At 39.7% G+C, this 21,645-nt stretch overlaps 1 protein-coding gene across 2 annotated transcripts in view; it reads left to right on the top strand.

The window, feature by feature from the left end:
* The window catches only part of LOC121383612 (furin-like protease kpc-1), a 187,387-nt gene that overhangs the window by 54,376 nt on the left and 111,366 nt on the right, over nucleotides 1-21,645 (top strand). For both annotated transcript variants that reach the window (XM_041513706.1, XM_041513711.1), the window contains exon 3: nucleotides 3,039-3,128. In XM_041513706.1, the coding sequence (XP_041369640.1) occupies nucleotides 3,039-3,128 (90 nt within the window). The remainder of the gene's footprint in view (nucleotides 1-3,038; nucleotides 3,129-21,645) is intronic.

The following is a 21,645-nucleotide window of genomic DNA, read 5'->3' as shown; positions in this document are numbered from 1 at the left end:
AGTGCTCGCTTGATGTGTGGTCGCTTTGGGATCGATCCCCGTCAGTGGGCCCATTGCGCTATTTCTCGCTCCAGCCAGTGCACCACGACTAGTACATCAAATGCCATGGTATGTGCTATCCTGTCTATGGGATGGTGCATATAAAAGATCCCTTGCTGCTAATCGAAAAGAGTAGCCCATGAAGTGGCGACAGTGGGTTTCCTCTCTCAATATCTGTGTGGTCCTTAACCATACGTCTGACACCATATAACCGTAAATAAAATGTGCTGAGTGCGTCATTAAATAAAACATTTCCTTCTTTCCTTCCTTATTCCTAATGAAAAGAACAAGTCCACAAGAAGAATTGACCTGGAAGAGAAATTAGCACGTGATTGAGGCAGCATGTTTTGAATGTACTTTATCCTGCATATTCAGCAGTTACTAATATTACATGTACAAGCAATATAATATTTTGATAAAAATGTGTTTGTGCCCTAAGGTTTCATTTTCCAAATGTTTCTGTAGTATTAATACCATTAATTCATGTTGGGGGGAAATGTGGTATGCAGAATGTCATTGTTTTTAGCACATACGGCAATGACTGCATTGATTGAAAACATCTTTCCATATGGCTGCGTAATGTTGCCATGTTATGTGACTGAAATCACAAGCAGTTGTGTGCTTTGTAAAGAATTCTTCTGATTGCTAGAATTGTGTGATATTTAATGCTCTTGTATGTGTGTTGACACCCTTAGTTTATTAAAACTGTTTGGACACAAATACTCTTGACAAAAAAAAGTGTTCAAAAATTCCATAAACATTTTTTTCCCACTTGAATTGTGCTGTCCTGGAACTAATTGTTTAAACTATTTTGTTTTCTTCTTTGTTACCAAAGGTGATCACCGTAGGAAACTTCCTGTGTGATGTATATTATTACCAGTGCTGGTAGTGTACAGTAACTCTTAGATGTGCTTTCACTTTATGGACCTACTTCCACTCCCGACCCACATTTTAGCAAATACATTATACATTCTGAAGAAAGAAGTTGAACTCTGGTTTTTACATATGTACTTTTTACATATGTACATGTAGTTCAGTTAGCTAAAACTTAAAAAAATCTTTCTGTTACATACAAACCTCTGTGGAGACCAGTGACTTGGCCAGGGCCCCATGCAGCCACCCTAACAGTGTTCGAAATAAGCACTTGTCCATTTGTCCTGACAAGTGAAAATCTATTGGACAAGCAAAATGCAACTTGGTGGTGGACAAGCGAAAATGTTAAATGCAGTTTTATTTTAAGCAATCAAAAACATCGTCCTTGTATTTGAAGAAAACAAACCATTATATGGACAAGTGAAAATATTAGTAGACAAGTACATTGTTTTAAATTTCTAGATGTATTTGTCCGTTGGACTAGTAAAACATTCTCCTTAATTCTGTCACTGCCTAAAGCCACCCACGACTATTTGTATATGATAATTATAGATTATATACATGTATTAAATCACTGGATCCATTTGGGTGTTTTTCACATTCCATACAGTGCACCACAACTGGTCAAAGGCTGTGGTTTATGCTTTCCTGTCTATGGGAAAGTACATATAAAAGATCCTTTGCTACTAATATAAAAATACAGCAGGTTTCCTCTATAAGATTGTATGTCAGAATTACCAAATATTTGACATCCAACAGCCGATGTTTAATAAACCAATGTCCTCTAGTGGTGTCGTTAAACAAAACAGACTTTTTTCAATGTAATAAAAGTATGTGATATTTTTCAGACCACATACTTTCAGAATTTGATAACTTGCATTGAATTAGATGTATATTTTAAATTTAATCAGGTCATAGCTCTAATTTTATTGACTTATAAGCAAACACACTACAGAAATTATTCAGAATTGATGTATGCATTCGTCATAATTATCAAACAAAAAAGGTTCAACTGCAATTTTACATTGAAAGCCGTTCAACGTTCTGAAAACAAAAACAAAATATTTTGTGCACAAGTTTCGGGTTTTTTTTGGGTAAAAAGTCACTGTGTCATATATTCATACATCATTTGAATATTAAGTAATAGTTTACTGGAATTATAGTTAAGTGCAATGTTTACAAAAAAGATGTATTTAGCTTGAGAATAAATGATAAATAGATTATTACCCTCATATGTTTTGGTATCATCAATATCATATAACTGTTAGGAATAAAAATAATGTTTTATGCTCTCCAGAGGCTCGAATAATACAATTTTTATTCTTAACATATGGTATTGATGATACCGAAACACAGTCTGGTAATAACCGCTGATTATTAATTAAATAGGTTTTTTTTTTAAATTGGTATTTTTCAATAGTTTATAATTAACATATATAGTAAGTTCAACATACAGTAAAGTCCTGTTAGAATGAACATGCTTACAACAAACTACCAGTTAGAACAAACTGATTGTAAAGTCCCATTGTTTTCCCTCTGTATAGTATTCACACATTTTAATGTATAGAATGAACTATGTATAGTGAATTAACTGTTAAAACAAACCCAAATTTTGGTAGATTGTGAATTACAGTGTAAATGATTGTATGTACAACGGACTGATCATAATAGTTATCTTATTTGTATCTTATTTGCTTCTGTTGGTGTTAATAAATGAAATACTTAAAAAAACACCCCACTAATTCTTGTGTTTATGGTGTTTAAATTTGAAAATTCCAAAATGGTCGACTTCCTGAATGATAACGGCTAATTTGCGCAAATATGTACAACGAACTACTGCTATAATGAACCGATGTTCCTGGTGCCTTGCAGTTCATTATATAAGTACTTCATATATTGTATTAAGTTAAACATTTAGAAAGTTATCCAGTGTATCTGAACTAAATACACTGGCTGATTAATTTATTTTTCAATTAAAGCAGTGGAAGCATTGTCCGCTCCAACTTTTAAATCTGTTTAAAGTGTTGAACTCACTATAGGCAAAGTTTTATTGTCTTAACTTATTCACTTCCTAGTCAGCCCTCATGTGTAATGCAGTATATTAATACTGTTGTTTTATTTTTCAGGTTAGGTGGTTGGAGCAGCAAGTCGCTAAAAAACGGGTGAAAAGGCATTCTAATTTTAATGACCCAAAATGGCCAATGATGTGGTATTTGGTAAGTAGCAATATTCAGAATTTCTCAACCCATCACATTAAAATAATGGTTCACAACTTCATGGTAATAAAACTCAAAATATCTGGACTCGAACTGTGTACAAATGTAACATGAGTAGAGAAAGCTAGTCCACCGGTAGATTTTTGCTTTTGGGTTGATTCATGTTGGCAAAAACTATGTGTGTGCAAACAGGGCTGCAACGAATTGTTAACATAATCAGGGCTAAAAATGCTAATTTCGTATCTTGTGCAAACTGAAAAAAATATATATCTGTATTTCAAGAGCACCAGTTCTCCCCTCTTTAGTGGTATTATTTCACTTCCTAGACGCTCCTTTTACTTGGAGGGAGAACCATGTTTATTTGACCATTTGCGGACATTGATGCAGTTTTACCAGTGATGCAAAGCGAAGACGGTAAAATGGTTCTTTGCAACAGTAAAACCAGAAGTAACATGCGCATTGATTACATACAACATATATGTAGTTATTCCCATTCTCATTCAATAAATACATTTTAAAAACTTTTGTTCGTGTAAAATTTAATAAGTTTTCAGACTGAATGCAGCTATGTTAACCTGGTCACTACTGTCGTGTATCATATCGTCAGCAGTAGTATTGCGATACATTGATACATCAGTGTGTCGTGACACCCTAACCACAGCTATACCCCAGTGCTTTATTTCCAAAGCATTTTAATTCCCTGTCAAAGAGGACAATCTGATTTGGGTATTTATTCTGATGTAATTTATATATATGATAGTATTTCTGCCAAAGGGTACGAAGGGTAAAATAATGTGCCTTAAAAACCTTAGAAATTATTGGGCACCTTTTTATAATTTTTAGACAGATTATAGCAAGAAACGTCCTGTTTAAATTTTGTCAAAGTACATGCAATGCAGTGACCAATTTCAAAAGATTTAAAACCCACAACCATGTAGTAGGGGGAACTTATGATCTGTTTGGTTTTTATTAGATACCCTCAAATTAAGCCTGTATGGACATAGTTGTAATACCCACAATAAAAGTTATCACAGAATGTTCCAAATTTTTACATTGGAGTGGCGGTGAGTTCACACACTCTAGCAGAACCTGTTTGACAATGATTGTTTATAAACTATGAAACCGTGTGATGCCACGGATATCATGCGGGAATGAAATCAACATAGCCACTGAAGAGAAAACTGATGAGAATGTCATGTTTTATATCAATTTGTAATTTTTTCATTGTTCACTAGGGAATCTGGCACAGCCAGCCACCAATGAATCTTGACATTCACTTGTCGTGATAGGACATGTAATGCAAATTATATAAATTAGAGTCACAAAATTTACAACAAACACAGGGGCTTCTAGATTATGGTAGTTCCACTCCCGTGGCTAGTGATATTCAATGTTGGGCTACTAAATAACTACTATTACCATGCCCGACGGCTAGTGAAAAAAAATATTGTCAAATGCTGCATTTAAGTCAATTTTACAAATATGAATATCCTGGCCACACTCCTACATGTACCTCCCAAATCTTAATGTTTTAAACTGTCTCCCTCTTTGGGCGACATATCTGATTATTACTATAGTAAAATTGTATTGACTTAAAAGTAAAGTAGGGCTAGTGGATTTTTAATAGTGGCTAGTAAATTTTTTAAATTACTGATCCCATGGCTAGTGGATTTTGTACAAATTGTAGAAGCCCTGACGAAGTTGTTGTTCAGTTGCAACTATTTTATTGATGCATAAATAGACAAAATCACCAGAAACAAAACTACACACAGTACAGTGAGTGTACATAAAGAAAGAAATGTTTTATTTAACGATGCACTCCAAACATTTTATTTACGGTTATATGGCGTCAGACATATGGTTAAGGACCACACAGATTTTCAGCGGGTTTGTCACCACTCCATGGGCTAATCTTTCCGATTAGCAGCAAGGGATCTTTTATTTGCGCTTCTCACAGGCAGGATAGCACAAACCATGGCCTTTGTTGAACCAGTTATGGATCACTGGTCGGTGCAAGTGGTTTACACCTACCCATTGAGCACTCACACAGGGTTTGGAGTCGGTATCTGGATTTAAAATCCCATGTCTCGAATGGGATCCGAACCCAGTACCTACCAGCCTGTTGACCGATGGCCTAACCACGATGCCACCGAGGCCGGTCTGAGTGTACATAAAGTGCAGGTGTGGTGATTCTTGTTTTCAGTGGCCATTTTGGATGGAATCTTGCTCTTGGAACCTTGGTGTTACAACCATGTTGCCCGATAGCAATACCTGTTCTTTCTCATGCTGTTTCTTCCTTCTTTTGGATAGATAAGTAACACAACTTGAAGCTGAACTGATGTACTGATAGTTTTGAAATATAGACTTCTTTTTTTTTTTTTTTTTTTTTTGCCAAACCTCATAGTCACCACTAGCCAAAAAGGACTTGTGTCTGCACTGTTGATTTGATTTCATCTTATTTTTGTGCTTATATCCAATTAAGGTTCAAGCATGCTGTCCTTGGCATACACAGCTATCTGGGCTGCCTGTCCACAACAGTGTGTTAGTTGTTAGTGCTTAGTGAAAGAGAAGAGAGTGTAATTGGTCATACATCTACCCACTGAGCCATTAAAACTCACTCTGAGTAGGAGCTGGTACCAGGCTGCGAACCCTAAACCTACCAGCCTTGTGTCCGATGAATTAACCACGACACCACTGAGGCCGGTGTAATTTTGTCAGTTTCTTGGACGACTGCCACAACACAAAAGATGGCCTGTAGGTGTCGATTAGCCAAACTGTTTACACGTTGTAAAACCACCTATTGCTATAATGACCATTGGGCAAGGTGATAATGGCCACTTAAATGGATAACACCGGGCATTAGATATGTTAATGAACATTGCCAGCTACAAGAGTATTAGACATGTGGGTACCCTGTCCACTTGTGAGACTGAAGAGAAATGGGAAAGGTTATGGAGTAATTGATGTAAACTGAAAACACTTAAAGATATCCCTTCTGCAAATAAATGCATACATGTGTAACTGTATTTTATGTATTTGAACCTCTTAGAGGTGACATTTTCCCCCTTGGACTCACAGTTGCATATTCCACTTGATAATATTTGAGTCCAACAGGGAACTCATTGGAGACTGCACAACTGGTACATCAAAGGCCATGGTATGTGCTATCCTGTCTATGGGATGGTGTATATAAAAGATCCCTTGCTGCCAATCGAAAAGAGTAGCCCATGAAGTGACAACAGCGGGTTTCCTCCTTCAATATCTGTGTGGTCCGTAACCATATGTCTGATGCCATATAACCGTAAATAAAATGTGTTGAGTGCATCATTAAATAAAACATTTCCTTCCTTCACTGGAGACTACAATGGAAAGCTTGCTTGGGGAACATTTCACAGTTGAGTACAGCAGGGAGCTCCACAGGAGAACACTTGACTTTGTCAGGGAGCTACTGGAACACATTTGATTCCAGCAGGGAGCTCCACAGGAGAACATTTGACTTTGTCAGGGAGCTACTGGAACACATTTGATTCCAGAAGTGAGCTCCACATGAGAACATTTGACTTTGGCAGGGAGCTACTGGAACACATTTGATTCCAGCAGGGAGCTCCACAGGAGAACACTTTGACTTTGGCACGGAGCTACTGGAACACATTTGATTCCAGCAGGGAGCCCACAGGAGAACACTTTGACTTTGGCACGGAGCTACTGGAACACATTTGATTCCAGCAGGGAGCTCCACATGAGAACATTTGACTTTGGCAGGGAGCTACTGGAACACATTTGATTCCAGCAGGGAGCTCCACAGGCTGTTTGTCTCAAGTAAAACAGTTTGGTGTAGAACCAGTAGGAAGTTTATTCATCCAGAGAAGTTCACTGGAAAACCGATGAATCCATGCAGCCAGCTTCTCATCTGCACGGAGGACATTTAATTCTAACAGGGAACTCTCAACAATGGTTGATTCCGCCAGGAAGCTCGACCATAGAACATTTAACAGTTAAAATTGACACATAGCTTGCAAATGCAATTTGCTAGCAGAACCTGCTTTGAGCAGAGTGTTTTCGATTTTACGTCTTGAGGAAAATCAATTCTCCCATGATGTACTAGATGCTTGATGAGTGAGCAAGGTTAAGATGACAAAGTGATATTATGAATGAAGTGATCTTTGGGGCAGCCGGCCGGCCGGCATGTCATGAGCATGCTAGTGTTGATGCAGTGGCCGGCATGTTATGAGCATGCTAGTGTTGATGCAGTGGCTGCCATGTCACGAGCATGCTAGTGGTGATGCAGTGGCCGGCATGTCACGAGCATGCTAGTGGTGATGCAGCGGCCGGCATGTCACGAGCATGCTAGTGGTGATGCAGTGGCCGGCATGTCACGAGCATGCTAGTGTTGATGCAGTGGCTGCCATGTCACGAGCATGCTAGTGGTGATGCAGCATGTCACGAGTATGCTAGTGGTGATGCAGTGGCCGGCATGTCACGAGCGTGCTAGTGGCGATGCAGTGGCCGGCATGTCACGAGCGTGCTAGTGGCGATGCAGTGGCCGGCATGTCACGAGCGTGCTAGTGGCGATGCAGTGGCCGGCATGTCACGAGCGTGCTAGTGGCGATGCAGTGGCCGGCATGTCACGAGCGTGCTAGTGGAGATGTCACGAGCGTGCTAGTGGAGATGCATCGGCCAACATGTCACGAGCGTGCTAGTGGTGATGCAGCGGCCAACATGTCACGAGCGTGCTAGTGGTGATGCAGCGGCCGGCATGTCACGAGCGTGCTAGTGGTGATGCAGCGGCCGGCATGTCACGAGTGTGCTAGTGGCGATGCAGTGGCCGGCATGTCATGAGCGTGCTAGTGGCGATGCAGTGGCCGGCATGTCACGAGCGTGCTAGTGGTGATGCAGTGGCCGGCATGTCACGAGCGTGCTAGTGGAGATGTCACGAGCATGCTAGTGGAGATGCATCGGCCAACATGTCACGAGCGTGCTAGTGGTGATGCAGCGGCCAACATGTCACGAGCGTGCTAGTGGTGATGCAGCGGCCGGCATGTCACGAGCGTGCTAGTGGTGATGCAGCGGCCGGCATGTCACGAGCGTGCTAGTGGTGATGCAGCGGCCGGCATGTCACGAGCGTGCTAGTGGTGATGCAGCGGCCGGCATGTCACGAGCGTGCTAGTGGTGATGCAGCGGCCGGCATGTCACGAGCGTGCTAGTGGTGATGCAGCGGCCGGCATGTCACGAGCGTGCTAGTGGTGATGCAGCGGCCGGCATGTCACGAGCGTGCTAGTGGTGATGCAGCGGCCGGCATGTCACGAGCATGCTAGTGGAGATGCATCGGCCAACATGTCACGAGCATGCTAGTGGTGATGCAGCGGCCAACATGTCACGAGCATGCTAGTGTTGATGCAGCAGGCGGCATGTCACGAGCATGCTAGTGTTGATGCAGCGGCCAACATGTCACGAGCATGCTAGTGTTGATGCAGCAGGCGGCATGTCACGAGCATGCTAGTGGTGATGCAGCGGCCAACATGTCACGAGCATGCTAGTGGTGATACAGCGGCCGGAATGACACGAGCATACTAGTGGTGATGCAGTGCACACAGGCAATCAGTAGTCATCTGTATCTGCTGAAATAACTCAGCTTTTCTGTTGTTTTAGTTGTAATAGCAAACTGGTGATGCAGTGGCCGGCATGTCACGAGCATGCTAGTGTTGATGCAGTGGCTGCCATGTCACGAGCATGCTAGTGGTGATGCAGCATGTCACGAGTATGCTAGTGGTGATGCAGTGGCCGGCATGTCACGAGCGTGCTAGTGGCGATGCAGTGGCCGGCATGTCACGAGCGTGCTAGTGGCGATGCAGTGGCCGGCATGTCACGAGCGTGCTAGTGGAGATGTCACGAGCGTGCTAGTGGAGATGCATCGGCCAACATGTCACGAGCGTGCTAGTGGTGATGCAGCGGCCAACATGTCACGAGCGTGCTACTGGTGATGCAGTGGCCGGCATGTCACGAGCGTGCTAGTGGAGATGCAGTGGCCGGCATGTCACGAGCGTGCTAGTGGCGATGCAGTGGCCGGCATGTCACGAGCGTGCTAGTGGCGATGCAGTGGCCGGCATGTCACGAGCGTGCTAGTTGTGATGCAGTGGCCGGCATGTCACGAGCGTGCTAGTGGAGATGTCACGAGCATGCTAGTGGAGATGTCACGAGCATGCTAGTGGAGATGCATCGGCCAACATGTCACGAGCGTGCTAGTGGTGATGCAGCGGCCAACATGTCACGAGCGTGCTAGTGGTGATGCAGTGGCCGGCATGTCACGAGTGTGCTAGTGGTGATGCAGCGGCCGGCATGTCACGAGCGTGCTAGTGGTGATGCAGCGGCCGGCATGTCACGAGCGTGCTAGTGGTGATGCAGCGGCCTGCATGTCACGAGCGTGCTAGTGGTGATGCAGCGGCCGGCATGTCACGAGCGTGCTAGTGGTGATGCAGTGGCCGGCATGTCACGAGCGTGCTAGTGGTGATGCAGCGGCCGGCATGTCACGAGCATGCTAGTGGAGATGCATCGGCCAACATGTCACGAGCATGCTAGTGGTGATGCAGCGGCCAACATGTCACGAGCATGCTAGTGTTGATGCAGCAGGCGGCATGTCACGAGCATGCTAGTGTTGATGCAGCGGCCAACATGTCACGAGCATGCTAGTGTTGATGCAGCAGGCGGCATGTCACGAGCATGCTAGTGGTGATGCAGCGGCCAACATGTCACGAGCATGCTAGTGGTGATACAGCGGCCGGAATGACACGAGCATACTAGTGGTGATGCAGTGCACACAGGCAATCAGTAGTCATCTGTATCTGCTGAAATAACTCAGCTTTTCTGTTGTTTTAGTTGTAATAGCAAACTGTGTACATGCATTATCATGCAGGAATTAATTTAGTCTTGTTTAATACATGTATATATTCAACGAACAGACTGAACTTTAGACATGGATATTCATCTTCAGAATACATTTAGAACATTTTGTGACTCATGTTCATGCAAGTGTATGCAGGCAGGAGTATCCTATTTTTGTAATTGCTCAAAATAGTTTTCTAAGTGTATGTTAAAGAAAAACATGTTTTCTTTTATTATTGTCACAAAAGTCTGCATATGACTTCAAAAATAAATGTTTCTAATAAAAAAAGTGAGGCATTGTTAAAAGTTTCTAAAATAAGTGAGGCATTGCAAAATGTTTTTAAAATAAATGAGGAATTGCTAAACGTTTCTAAAAATAAGTGAGGAATTGCAAAAAGTTTCTAAAATAAGTGAGGAATTGCTAAATGTTTCTAAAATAAGTGAGGAAATGCAAAACATTTCTAAAATAAGTGAGGAATTGCTGAACGTTTCTAAAATAAGTGAGGAATTGCTAAAAGTTTCTAAAATAAGTGAGGAATTGCTAAACGTTTCTAAAATAAGTGAGGAATTGCTAAACATTTCTAAAATAAGTGAGTAATTGCTAAACATTTCTAAAATAAGTGAGAAAATGCTAAACATTTCTAAAATAAGTTTGGAAATGCTAAACGTTTCTAAAAATAAGTGAGTAATTGCTAAACATTTCTAAAATAAGTGAGGAAATGCTAAACATTTCTAAAATAAGTGAGTAATTGCTAAATGTTTCTAAAATAAGTGAGTAATTGCTAAATGTTTCTAAAATAAGTGAGTAATTGCTAAACATTTCTAAAGTAAGTGAGGAAATGCTAAACGTTTCTAAACTAAGTGAGGAAATGCTAAACATTGAACCAAACGAAAGGAATGTTTATTTTGTGACACTCCAAATTGTAACTAACTTCTATTGTTCCAACTATCATACAAATATCATACATGCCTGTAATATTCTCCCCCCCCCCCCCCCCCCCCCGAAATGTTTTTTTTATAAAAAAAAATCTCCATTTGAAGTATGTGCTAAATCTGATACATGTAGAGGGTAGCACATATACAGTGACCCCCGATATTTATGATGAAGACCTGGTCATATTAACTACATCAGTACATGTACATGTATATGGGTGTAAGAAACCTGGCCTTTTATGAATTAATGCTGGGGGACCGCTTGTTCTCCTTCTACATATGTTCTATATTTAAACAGCTGAAAATAATTCCAGGCTAGAAATTTCAAATAAGTGGATTAGTTCCAAACATCTTTATTTGTTTATTTATTTATTTATTTTTTAAATCAAAAAGTAGAGCAAACTGAAGAAAATCCAATGCAAAACCACTAACAACATACAGGTGAGCAGAACATTTCACTAAATTATTAAACTTCAAAAACCTGCAGAAATTCACCACAAAATTTCAATCATTACATGGAATTATTTTGCCAAAATAAAAAAATAAAAACCCTTTTTTTTTGCCAATTATAAAATTTGCAGTCGGTGAATTTGGCAATAGGTGTACTGTAGCTTGCCTTGAATTACTGCATGTATGTTGTATGTTTGTTTTTACTTTAAGGTTGAGCGGTTTACTACTTATTAATGTTTTTATGATGTGAGCTGATTGAAAGATTACATATAACAACTTGGCCACATATGTAGTAAAAACACAAGTGTGCTACTGTTGTTGTCTGTGGATTGGATTTCCTCGTATCAAGGATATGTTGTTTTAACTTTTTATCTGATTTCAGACTTTTTTTTCACACTTGTTTAAAATAATTTAATAAAATTGTTTTAACTTAAAAGTAAAGTAGGTCTAGTGGATTTTTAAAATCACTATTGATCCCATGGCTAGTGGATTTTATAAATTTTTTAGAATCCCTGCTATAGTATATATGTATATATGTGTGTGTATATATGTATATATATATATATATATATATATTGGTAAAGCAACATCAGGAGCAAGCTGTAGGGACGGCATGGCAGGTGAAGCCGGCAGTGTGTTGTAGATAGAGCTTGTCAGCGCAGTGATTAGACCATGACCTGCAGGTCAGAGGTTATCATCTCCACTTTGGTGCTCCTCACAACTTGCGCACTGGCATCAGGATAGCAGGCGCTGGCTGGCAGGGAACTTACTTCAACCCACAGCACAGTTCAGAGCGGGTTGGCTCCTGCAGGATTTGTAATCTTTATTTATTGCCCGTGCTGTAAACCTAGCATGCATACCTGTAGGTGGTCTTTTTCTGGACCATAGGAAATTTAATAAAAATACAAAATTTACTTTAAAAAACGACTCGCTAAATTGGCTTACATGTATGCATCAGCAGTGTGTGTTCAACTGTAAACTTTAGTTTTCATATTCATATTGACTGGCCTTGGTGGCATCGTGGCAGGCCATCGGTCTACAGGCTGGTAGGTACTGGGTTCGGATCCCAGTCGAGGCATGGGATTTTTAATCCAGATACCAACTCCAAACCCTGAGTGAGTGCTCCGCAAGGCTCAATGGGTAGGTGTAAACCACTTGCACCGACCAGTGATCCATAACTGGTTCAACAAAGGCCATGGTTTGTGCTATCCTGCCTGTGGGAAGTGCAAATAAAAGATCCCTTGCTGCTAATGGAAGAGTAGCCCATGTAGTGGCGACAGCGGGTTTCCTCTTAAAATCTGTGTGGTCCTTCACCATATGTCTGATGCCATATGACCGTAAATAAAATGATGAGTGCATCGTTAAATAAAACATTTCTTTCTTTCTTTCTTTCATATTCATATTGGTTCTTTTATATAGTGAACTATTTTTGTTGCATAAATGCCATTTTATCCCAAAACTTACTTTTACTATTATTACTCAGTTCAAGGCATTATGATTTTCGTACTTGTTTTTTGAAATTCTGTCCTTTATTTACTTTACTTAAGTTAAGTAAATAAAGGACAGAATTTTAAAAAAGTATCAATTCTGGTGGTTCGAATACCCTCAGTGGAGGTTGATCTATCTATTACATGTATATTAACTGAGATATAGATCGAGTGCCCCCACACTGTGGTTCGAATACCCTCAGTGGAGGTTGATCTATCTGTTACATGTATATTAACTGAGATATAGATCGAGTGCCCCCACACTGTGGTTCGAATACCCTCAGTGGAGGTTGATCTATCTCTTACATGTATATTAACTGAGATATAGATCGAGTGCCCCCACACTGTGGTTCGAATAACCTCAGTGGAGGTTGATCTATCTGTTACATGTATATTAACTGAGATATAGATCGAGTGCCCCCACACTGTGGTTCGAATACCCTCAGTGGAGGTTGATCTATCTGTTACATGTATATTAACTGAGATATAGATTGAGTGCCCCCACACTGTGGTTCGAATAACCTCAGTGGAGGTTGATCTATCTATTACATGTATATTAACTGAGATATAGATCGAGTGCCCCCACACTGTGGTTCGAATACCCTCAGTGGAGGTTGATCTATCTGTTACATGTATATTAACTGAGATATAGATCGAGTGCCCCCACACTGTGGTTCGAATACCCTCAGTGGAGGTTGATCTATCTCTTACATGTATATTAACTGAGATATAGATCGAGTGCCCCCACACTGTGGTTCGAATAACCTCAGTGGAGGTTGATCTATCTGTTACATGTATATTAACTGAGATATAGATCGAGTGCCCCCACACTGTGGTTCGAATACCCTCAGTGGAGGTTGATCTATCTGTTACATGTATATTAACTGAGATATAGATCGAGTGCCCCCACACTGTGGTTCGAATACCCTCAGTGGAGGTTGATCTATCTATTACATGTATATTAACTGAGATATAGATCGAGTGCCCCCACACTGTGGTTCGAATACCCTCAGTGGAGGTTGATCTATCTGTTACATGTATATTAACTGAGATATAGATCGAGTGCCCCACACTGTGGTTCGAATACCCCAGTGGAGGTTCATCTATCTATTACATGTATATTAACTGAGATATAGATCGAGTGCCCCCACACAGTGGTTCGAATACCCTCAGTGGAGGTTGATCTATCTATTACATGTATATTAACTGAGATATAGATCGAGTACCCCCACACTGTGGTTCGAATACCCTCAGTGGAGGTTGATCTATCTATTACATGTATATTAACTGAGATATAGATCGAGTGCCCCACACTGTGGTTCGAATACCCCAGTGGAGGTTGATCTATCTGTTACATGTATATTAACTGAGATATAGATCGAGTGCCCCCACACTGTGGTTCGAATACCCTCAGTGGAGGTTGATCTATCTATTACATGTATATTAACTGAGATATAGATCGAGTGCCCCCACACTGTGGTTCGAATACCCTCAGTGGAGGTTGATCTATCTGTTACATGTATATTAACTGAGATATAGATCGAGTGCCCCCACACTGTGGTTCGAATACACTCAGTGGAGGTTGATCTATCTGTTACATGTATATTAACTGAGATATAGATCGAGTGCCCCCACACTGTGGTTCGAATACCCTCAGTGGAGGTTGATCTATCTGTTACATGTACATTAACTGAGATATAGATCGAGTGCCCCCACACTGTGGTTCGAATACCCTCAGTGGAGGTTGATCTATCTGTTACATGTATATTAACTGAGATATAGATCGAGTGCCCCCACACTGTGGTTCGAATACCCTCAGTGGAAGTTGATTTATCTATTACATGTATATTAACTGAGATATAGATAGTGCCCCCCCCACCCCACCCCACCCCCATCCCCCAGAATAAAGCTGTGACAGGAGTGAGGTGCTGTGTGGGAGGCTGGCACTGACATGTCTGAGTATTAATCACCTGTAATGAGTTACATCCTTCCAGTCACACGGCTTCCTGTTCTGTCTTCACCGCTAATTGGAATGTAAACGATTCGCCATAATTACCTAACCGATGAGCTTGGTGTAGCACTTTGCTTTTGACAGTCTATCCAATACATGTTTAGTTGGTTCATCGCCTGCTGCCAATAACACTGGCTCTGGTTGGTTTATGACCCTGTGATCTTGGCCTTTGTTTCTTGGTGCAGCTTCCATGAATGTCAGTCCACATCGCACTTAACAGCTCCCAGAGTGATAGGCATCTTCCACCTCTGTAGGTGTGTGTTCTGGCCAACCTTGGTGTTCCGCTGGAAGATGATGGGCTGTTAGTTTGTTTGTTTTTGTTTAACGACACTACTGGATCACATCGATTAATTAGATGAATTACATTTATCTTAGTAGTAACTAAATTGCTATTTCATCTCCTGAATCCTTTTGACTGCATGGACAGTTTATTTTTAATTTTTTTTATCTTTGGCCCCTAAACTTATTCTAGATGTGAACTTTTTCATAATCTTCTAATATACTAGTACACATTTTCATTTGCAAATTCCTTCAATTCTTTCAGTCCAGGACTCTGGTGAAGCCAGAGGCTTTGTCTGGCGTGGACATGTTTGAACCTTATTATAATCAGATATACAAGATAGGCATGCAGGGTTTCTAGAATTTTTATAAAAATCCACTAGCCATGGGATCAGTGATTTAAATTTTTTACTAGTCATGATTAAAAATTCACTAGCCTTACTTTAAGTAAATACAATTTTACTAATAGGAATAATTGGATATGTCACCTAAAGAAAGAGATGGAGCTTAAAAACCCTAAGATTTGAGGAAAGGGGCAGGATATTCACATTTAGAAAATAGACTTAAATCCACCATTTGGGCATGGCAGTGGTAGTTATTTACTAGCCTAACATTGAATATCACTAGCCATGGGAGTGGGGCTACCATAATCTAGAATCCCTGGGCAAGGCACATTGTTTCTAATACTGGTTCCTGAGAACTTGATATAAAGATTTACATTGAATCGTCTGCCATGAAAGTGATAACAGTACCTCTTACTTCTTCTCATGATATTTGTAGCAGAGAATTCTACTTCCATGTAAATCTAGATCTATATAGAGCTAAGAAGAATGAAAGATTGCACCGCTGGTGATGTGACCTATCATAACTGTAATGGCTATTGTGGAATCAATATTGGTATATGAGGTTGTGGCAATAGCCGGCCCAGAGAGGGAGGCTCTAAACAGGGGACCCCGTAACAACAGATTGGTGTCGATAAGTGTCCCAAGTGAGAGCAGGTTGATGTAATTTATCAACTCTGTCCCACAGCTAATATGAGTTTGTCCTTCTCAAAGGGACCAGTGAAAGGATAATAGTGGCATAATGGATGCATTGTATTAGTTCACTGGTTGAAGCCAGCATGTATCTGCAGTATTTCTATACCAACATTGTATGTGCATGTACGGTGTGTGGTAAGGCGTGTCTTGATATATCAGAGAGCAAACTCCTCACCTAATTAGATTTATTACGTTCTTTAAAATTGTCCCAGTGGGTATTTGAATGTGAATCATATTAGCCTCTCGATCTGTTAGTGTGGGTGGTACATGTATTCAGGCTGACTGAGATCAAGGGCACAAAACAAAGTTTCTAGGGGGTTCGGGGGTATGTTCCTCTGTAAAATTGTGAAAACTAGATGCCCTGAAATGCAATTTCCTGCATTCTACAAGTAAAATTCATCTCTGCCTTAAGATTTACTATCAATAATATTTTAGATTTGCCTGGTATTCTATGATCATTACATTGTAACAAAGAATAACTAAATAAAATAAAATAAATAAATTAATACGCAGTATATAACCAGAATATGCATGCACATATTGTCCATATAGAAAATACAGAATTTTAACTTAAAATTGTCTATGTGTATATTTTAGCTTAAATGTATTTAACTTTTATTAAATAATGATGCATGCACCTGTAATTTTTAATTGAATAACATTCTGATCATATTACATGCATACTTGTACACATGTAGCTTGGAAGTTATTTCACATATAAATGCATGTAACTTTGAATATTGATAAGAAACACTCTAATTTAATTACATGTTTAGGCAGGGCTAGTTCCAAATTTGCAGTTGTGAATTTTAGGAACAACTGGCGGATTTTAGGAACAACTGGGGAATTTTATGAACAATTGGAGAATTTTAGAAACAGTGGGATAATTTTATGAACAATTGGTGAATTTTATGAACAATTGGAGAATTTTAGGAACTATTGGTACATTTTCGGAACAATTGGAGAATTTTAGGAACTATTGGTACATTTTCGGAACAATTGGAGAATTTTAGGAACAATTGACAAATTATATTTCAAACTGGTGAAAATAGTTCATGTAATAATTGATATTTTGTTAAAAAATAACTGTTTTGCATTTTTGGAGATAATTTGAAGAAATATTTTGTTCACCTAGAGTGATGTAAGGTGAAAACAAATGGACTTGTATTAGGTCATACTAATGTACATGTAAACATAAATGCCATTTTGTGAATTGACTTACGTTTCTACGTGTATATTTTAGCTTAAATGTATTTAACTTTTATTAAATAATGATGCATGCACCTGTAATTTTTAATTGAATAACATTCTGATCATATTACATGCATACTTGTACACATGTAGCTTGGAAGTTATTTCACATATAAATGCATGTAACTTTGAATATTGATAAGAAACACTCTAATTTAATTACATGTTTAGGCAGGGCTAGTTCCAAATTGGAGAATTTTAGGAACTATTGGTACATTTTCGGAACAATTGGAGAATTTTAGGAACAATTGACAAATTATATTTCAAACTGGTGAAAATAGTTCATGTAATAATTGATATTTTGTTAAAAAATAACTGTTTTGCATTTTTGGAGATAATTTGAAGAAATATTTTGTTCACCTAGAGTGATGTAAGGTGAAAACAAATGGACTTGTATTAGGTCATACTAATGTACATGTAAACATAAATGCCATTTTGTGAATTGACTTACGTTTCTAGACATCATATTTGTACGCATAATATTCTAAACCATATTTCCTTTTTCAGTGATTTAAGGTTCAAGATCAAAGTCCATGGCCTATACATTGTACATACAGTTATGTAAATACAACAGCAAAACGTGTTAATGATTTCTGATGATTGAACACATACATGTATAGTGAAAGAAACATTATGTCACTCATATCTTCTCCATAACACAGTATTGAATTAAAATATAGGTATGAGAACTTTCAAATTCCTCATTAAGAGGCAATGTAGGGAAGACACACACACACACACACACACACACACACACACACATATGCACGCACGCACACACACATACATACACACAAGACAGACAGCTACACACACATGGGCAGACAGACACATATACATACATACACACAGACAGACACACAGACAGACATACACACAGGCAGATACACAAACAGCCACACAGACACAAACAGATACACAGACAGGCAGGTACACAGACAGACAGACAGACAGACAGACAGACACAGACAGGCAGAGACAGACAGAGACAGACAGACAGACAGACACAGACAGGCAGGTACACAAACAGACTGACACACACACAGACACACAGGTACACAGACAGGCTGGCACACATGCAGGCACACACACACACACACACAGACACAGACAAACACACACACACACACACACACACACACACACACACACACACACACACACATACACACATTTTAATATGAATAAATGTTGAACTTGGAGGCAAATGTGTGATATGTTTTTAACTTGTTTCATAATATTCTGCTCTGGTACACCATCCCCAACATCTATAGAACTGATTTCCATCATGGAAAAGACAGATGCTATGCATCCATAAACAATATTCCAAGATGATGTTGTTTTTATTAGCTGGAATTACCTTCCTTTCATAGCTGGCAAGCAGACAACATATGGCAATGTGAGTAAGTGTTACATGTACTGAGCTATCACACTGAACCACAGTGAAAACTTTACATGAATATAATGAGGTCCATAATGTATAAATACAAAACTAAGAATGGACAAGAAAATGTTTTGATTTAGTAACATGTTAGGCATCATGTTGTGTTTTCCCTAGAAATTTGGCACAACATGGTAGACAAAACATTTTGGGGAAATTTTCACCATTTTCAGGGCACTTTTTTTTTTTTGCATTAAAGACCAAAAAAATAATTGAAATAAACATAAATGTAATTAATCTTTTTTGCATTAATAAATGAATGGCAAAATATATAACAGATATTTTTATTAATTAATAATAAAAAAAAATTATGTTTCATCAAGACAATTTTAGAATTAATTATTGAAAAAGGCTTGTTTAATCTCAGGGCAGCATGGTGCTGGTTAAGGCAAGATGGTGCTAGACTATTGAGGCATGGTGCTGCACCATGCTAAAACAAGCTAGGGAAAACACTAGGCATGTACGTGTACATTGTAACAAAAGTTGCCAATATAAAGAGTTGGATGTGTTTGTCTGAGACATTGAGCACTGGATGGTGTAGAGATGTCAAATGGCCACATTGCAGCCTGCAGCAAGCAGTGTGTAGGAGTTTCTAATGGTTTTTGGCAGATATACATTACTTGTCGAATTTGATAATGTGATATCATACATGGTCTACTTAAAGTTGTTGGTTTTTTAGCAACACCACTAGAGCACATTGATTTATTAATTATTGGCTACTAGATGTCAAACAGTTGGTAATTTTGACACATAGTCTTAGAGAGGAAACCCGCTGCATTTTTCCATTAGTAGCAAGGGGTCTTTTATATGCATCATCCCACAGATGGGATAACACATACCATGGCCAGTCATGGTGCATTCGCTGGAACGAGAAATAGCCCAACCGACGGGGGTCGATCCCATGACCGTGCATTGAGCGAGTGCTTTACCACTGGGCTACGTCCCACCCTACATGGTCTGCTTAGCCGAGGACGATCAGATGTTGCATTAGTTGGATCGATGCATACAGTTCTAAGATCATAAACTATCTGTCTACTGTATCTCATTACCCATGCAACCGTTATGGACAGTCTACCACGTATAGCATACCAACAGCACGTTTACGGTGAATATTAGAAAGTTGTGGTATTACTGTAGGTCAAAAAGAATCTTTTAGTGCTTTTCCATCTTGTTAGTACATTCTACAAAACAGGCAGGCGGGATGCATGTAGTCCAGTGGTAAAGCGCTCGCTTGATGTGCAGTCAGTTTGGGATTGATCCCTGTTGGTGAGATCATTGGGCTATTTCTCGTTCCAGCCAGTGCACCATGACTGGTATATCAAAGGCTGTGGTATGTGCCATCCTTTCTGTGGGATGGTGCATATAAAAGATCCCTTGTTGCTAATGGAAAAATGTAGCGGGTTTCCGCTCCAAGACTATATGTCAAAATCATCCAATAACCAATGAAAGTTTGTTTTGTTTAATGACACCATTGGAGTACATTGATTAATCATCAGTTATTGTATGTCAAACATTTGGTAAGTCTGACTTGTAGTCATCAGAAGAAGCCCGCTACATTTTTCCTAATGAAGCAAGGGATCTTTTATATGCATTTTCCCCACAGACAGGAAAGCACATACCAAGACCTTTGACCAGTTGTGGTACACTGGTTGGAATGAGAAAGACCCAATCAGTTGAATGGATCTGCTGAGATGGTTTGATCCTGTGACACAAGCACCTCAGGCGAACACTCCACTGACTGAGCTAAATTCTGCCCATCCCCAATAGCCGATGATTAATAAATCAATATGCTCTAGTGGTGTCATTAAACAAAAACCAATATATATCTACCTGCATTGTATTTGTCAGTACTGTATTACCAGTGCTGACAAATACGGTTATTAAAATGTTTTAGAAAAAGATTGGTAGTTCTTCAGTCGATTGCAGGGCTCGAAAATATATAACATATAAACCACTGTTAATATTTGTATTACATATATTTATTCCACATTAAAATCTTGCTCGTGGTTCATGGGTTGCTTACCTTAATTTGCCAACATCCATTATTATTTTTTGGGCGGCCATATTTTTTTGGCAAGTTTCGAGCCCTGCTATTGGTTTTCAGATCATACCATCCCGACAAGCAGATCGTATGACCTAGCTGGGTGAGCACATTGAGGGACACTGGGGGATACAGGGGCACCTTATCGGTATGACACGGACAAGTGGGCTGGGTCATTGGGCAGTCTGGTTTTTCTACTTTAAAGTCTTTTCATGTTATAACTCCCAGATGATTGGCAAAACATTGTCTAATGATATTTATGTACATTTTTATGTCTATATTTAATAGGCTGTACGTTTCCGATACATATCCAAACAACACACAAACAGGTTTCATCCATTAGCTGTTTATGCGGATATTCATAGAGGAGTGCATTTGCATAACGGCCCACAGTTAAGTGTTGTCACAGATATAAGAAGTAACCCATCTCTGCATCCGTTTGTATTGATCCCTTCCACCAAGACTTTCTGCTTTTCATCGTATTTCTCTCCTGCATATTATCAGCGTTAGTTTCATCATCAAAGAAGTAAAATGAAATAGATCTATATGCATAATGACATCCCAGCTTATTGTAAATCCTCCATTATCGCGTGCCGGTACTTGGTATTTCAGCCAGATTTCAATAGTGCGGTTCTTGACTCGATTCCCGCATCCAGTTTGTGAACCAGTGTTTCACAAACTGGTATATCAATGGTAGTAGAATGTACA

The sequence above is a fragment of the Gigantopelta aegis genome, chromosome 2 (assembly GCF_016097555.1).
Source record: "Gigantopelta aegis isolate Gae_Host chromosome 2, Gae_host_genome, whole genome shotgun sequence".
In the NCBI taxonomy this organism is placed as follows: Eukaryota; Metazoa; Mollusca; class Gastropoda; order Neomphalida; family Peltospiridae; genus Gigantopelta; species Gigantopelta aegis.
This window is presented reverse-complemented; position numbering and strand designations above follow the sequence as displayed.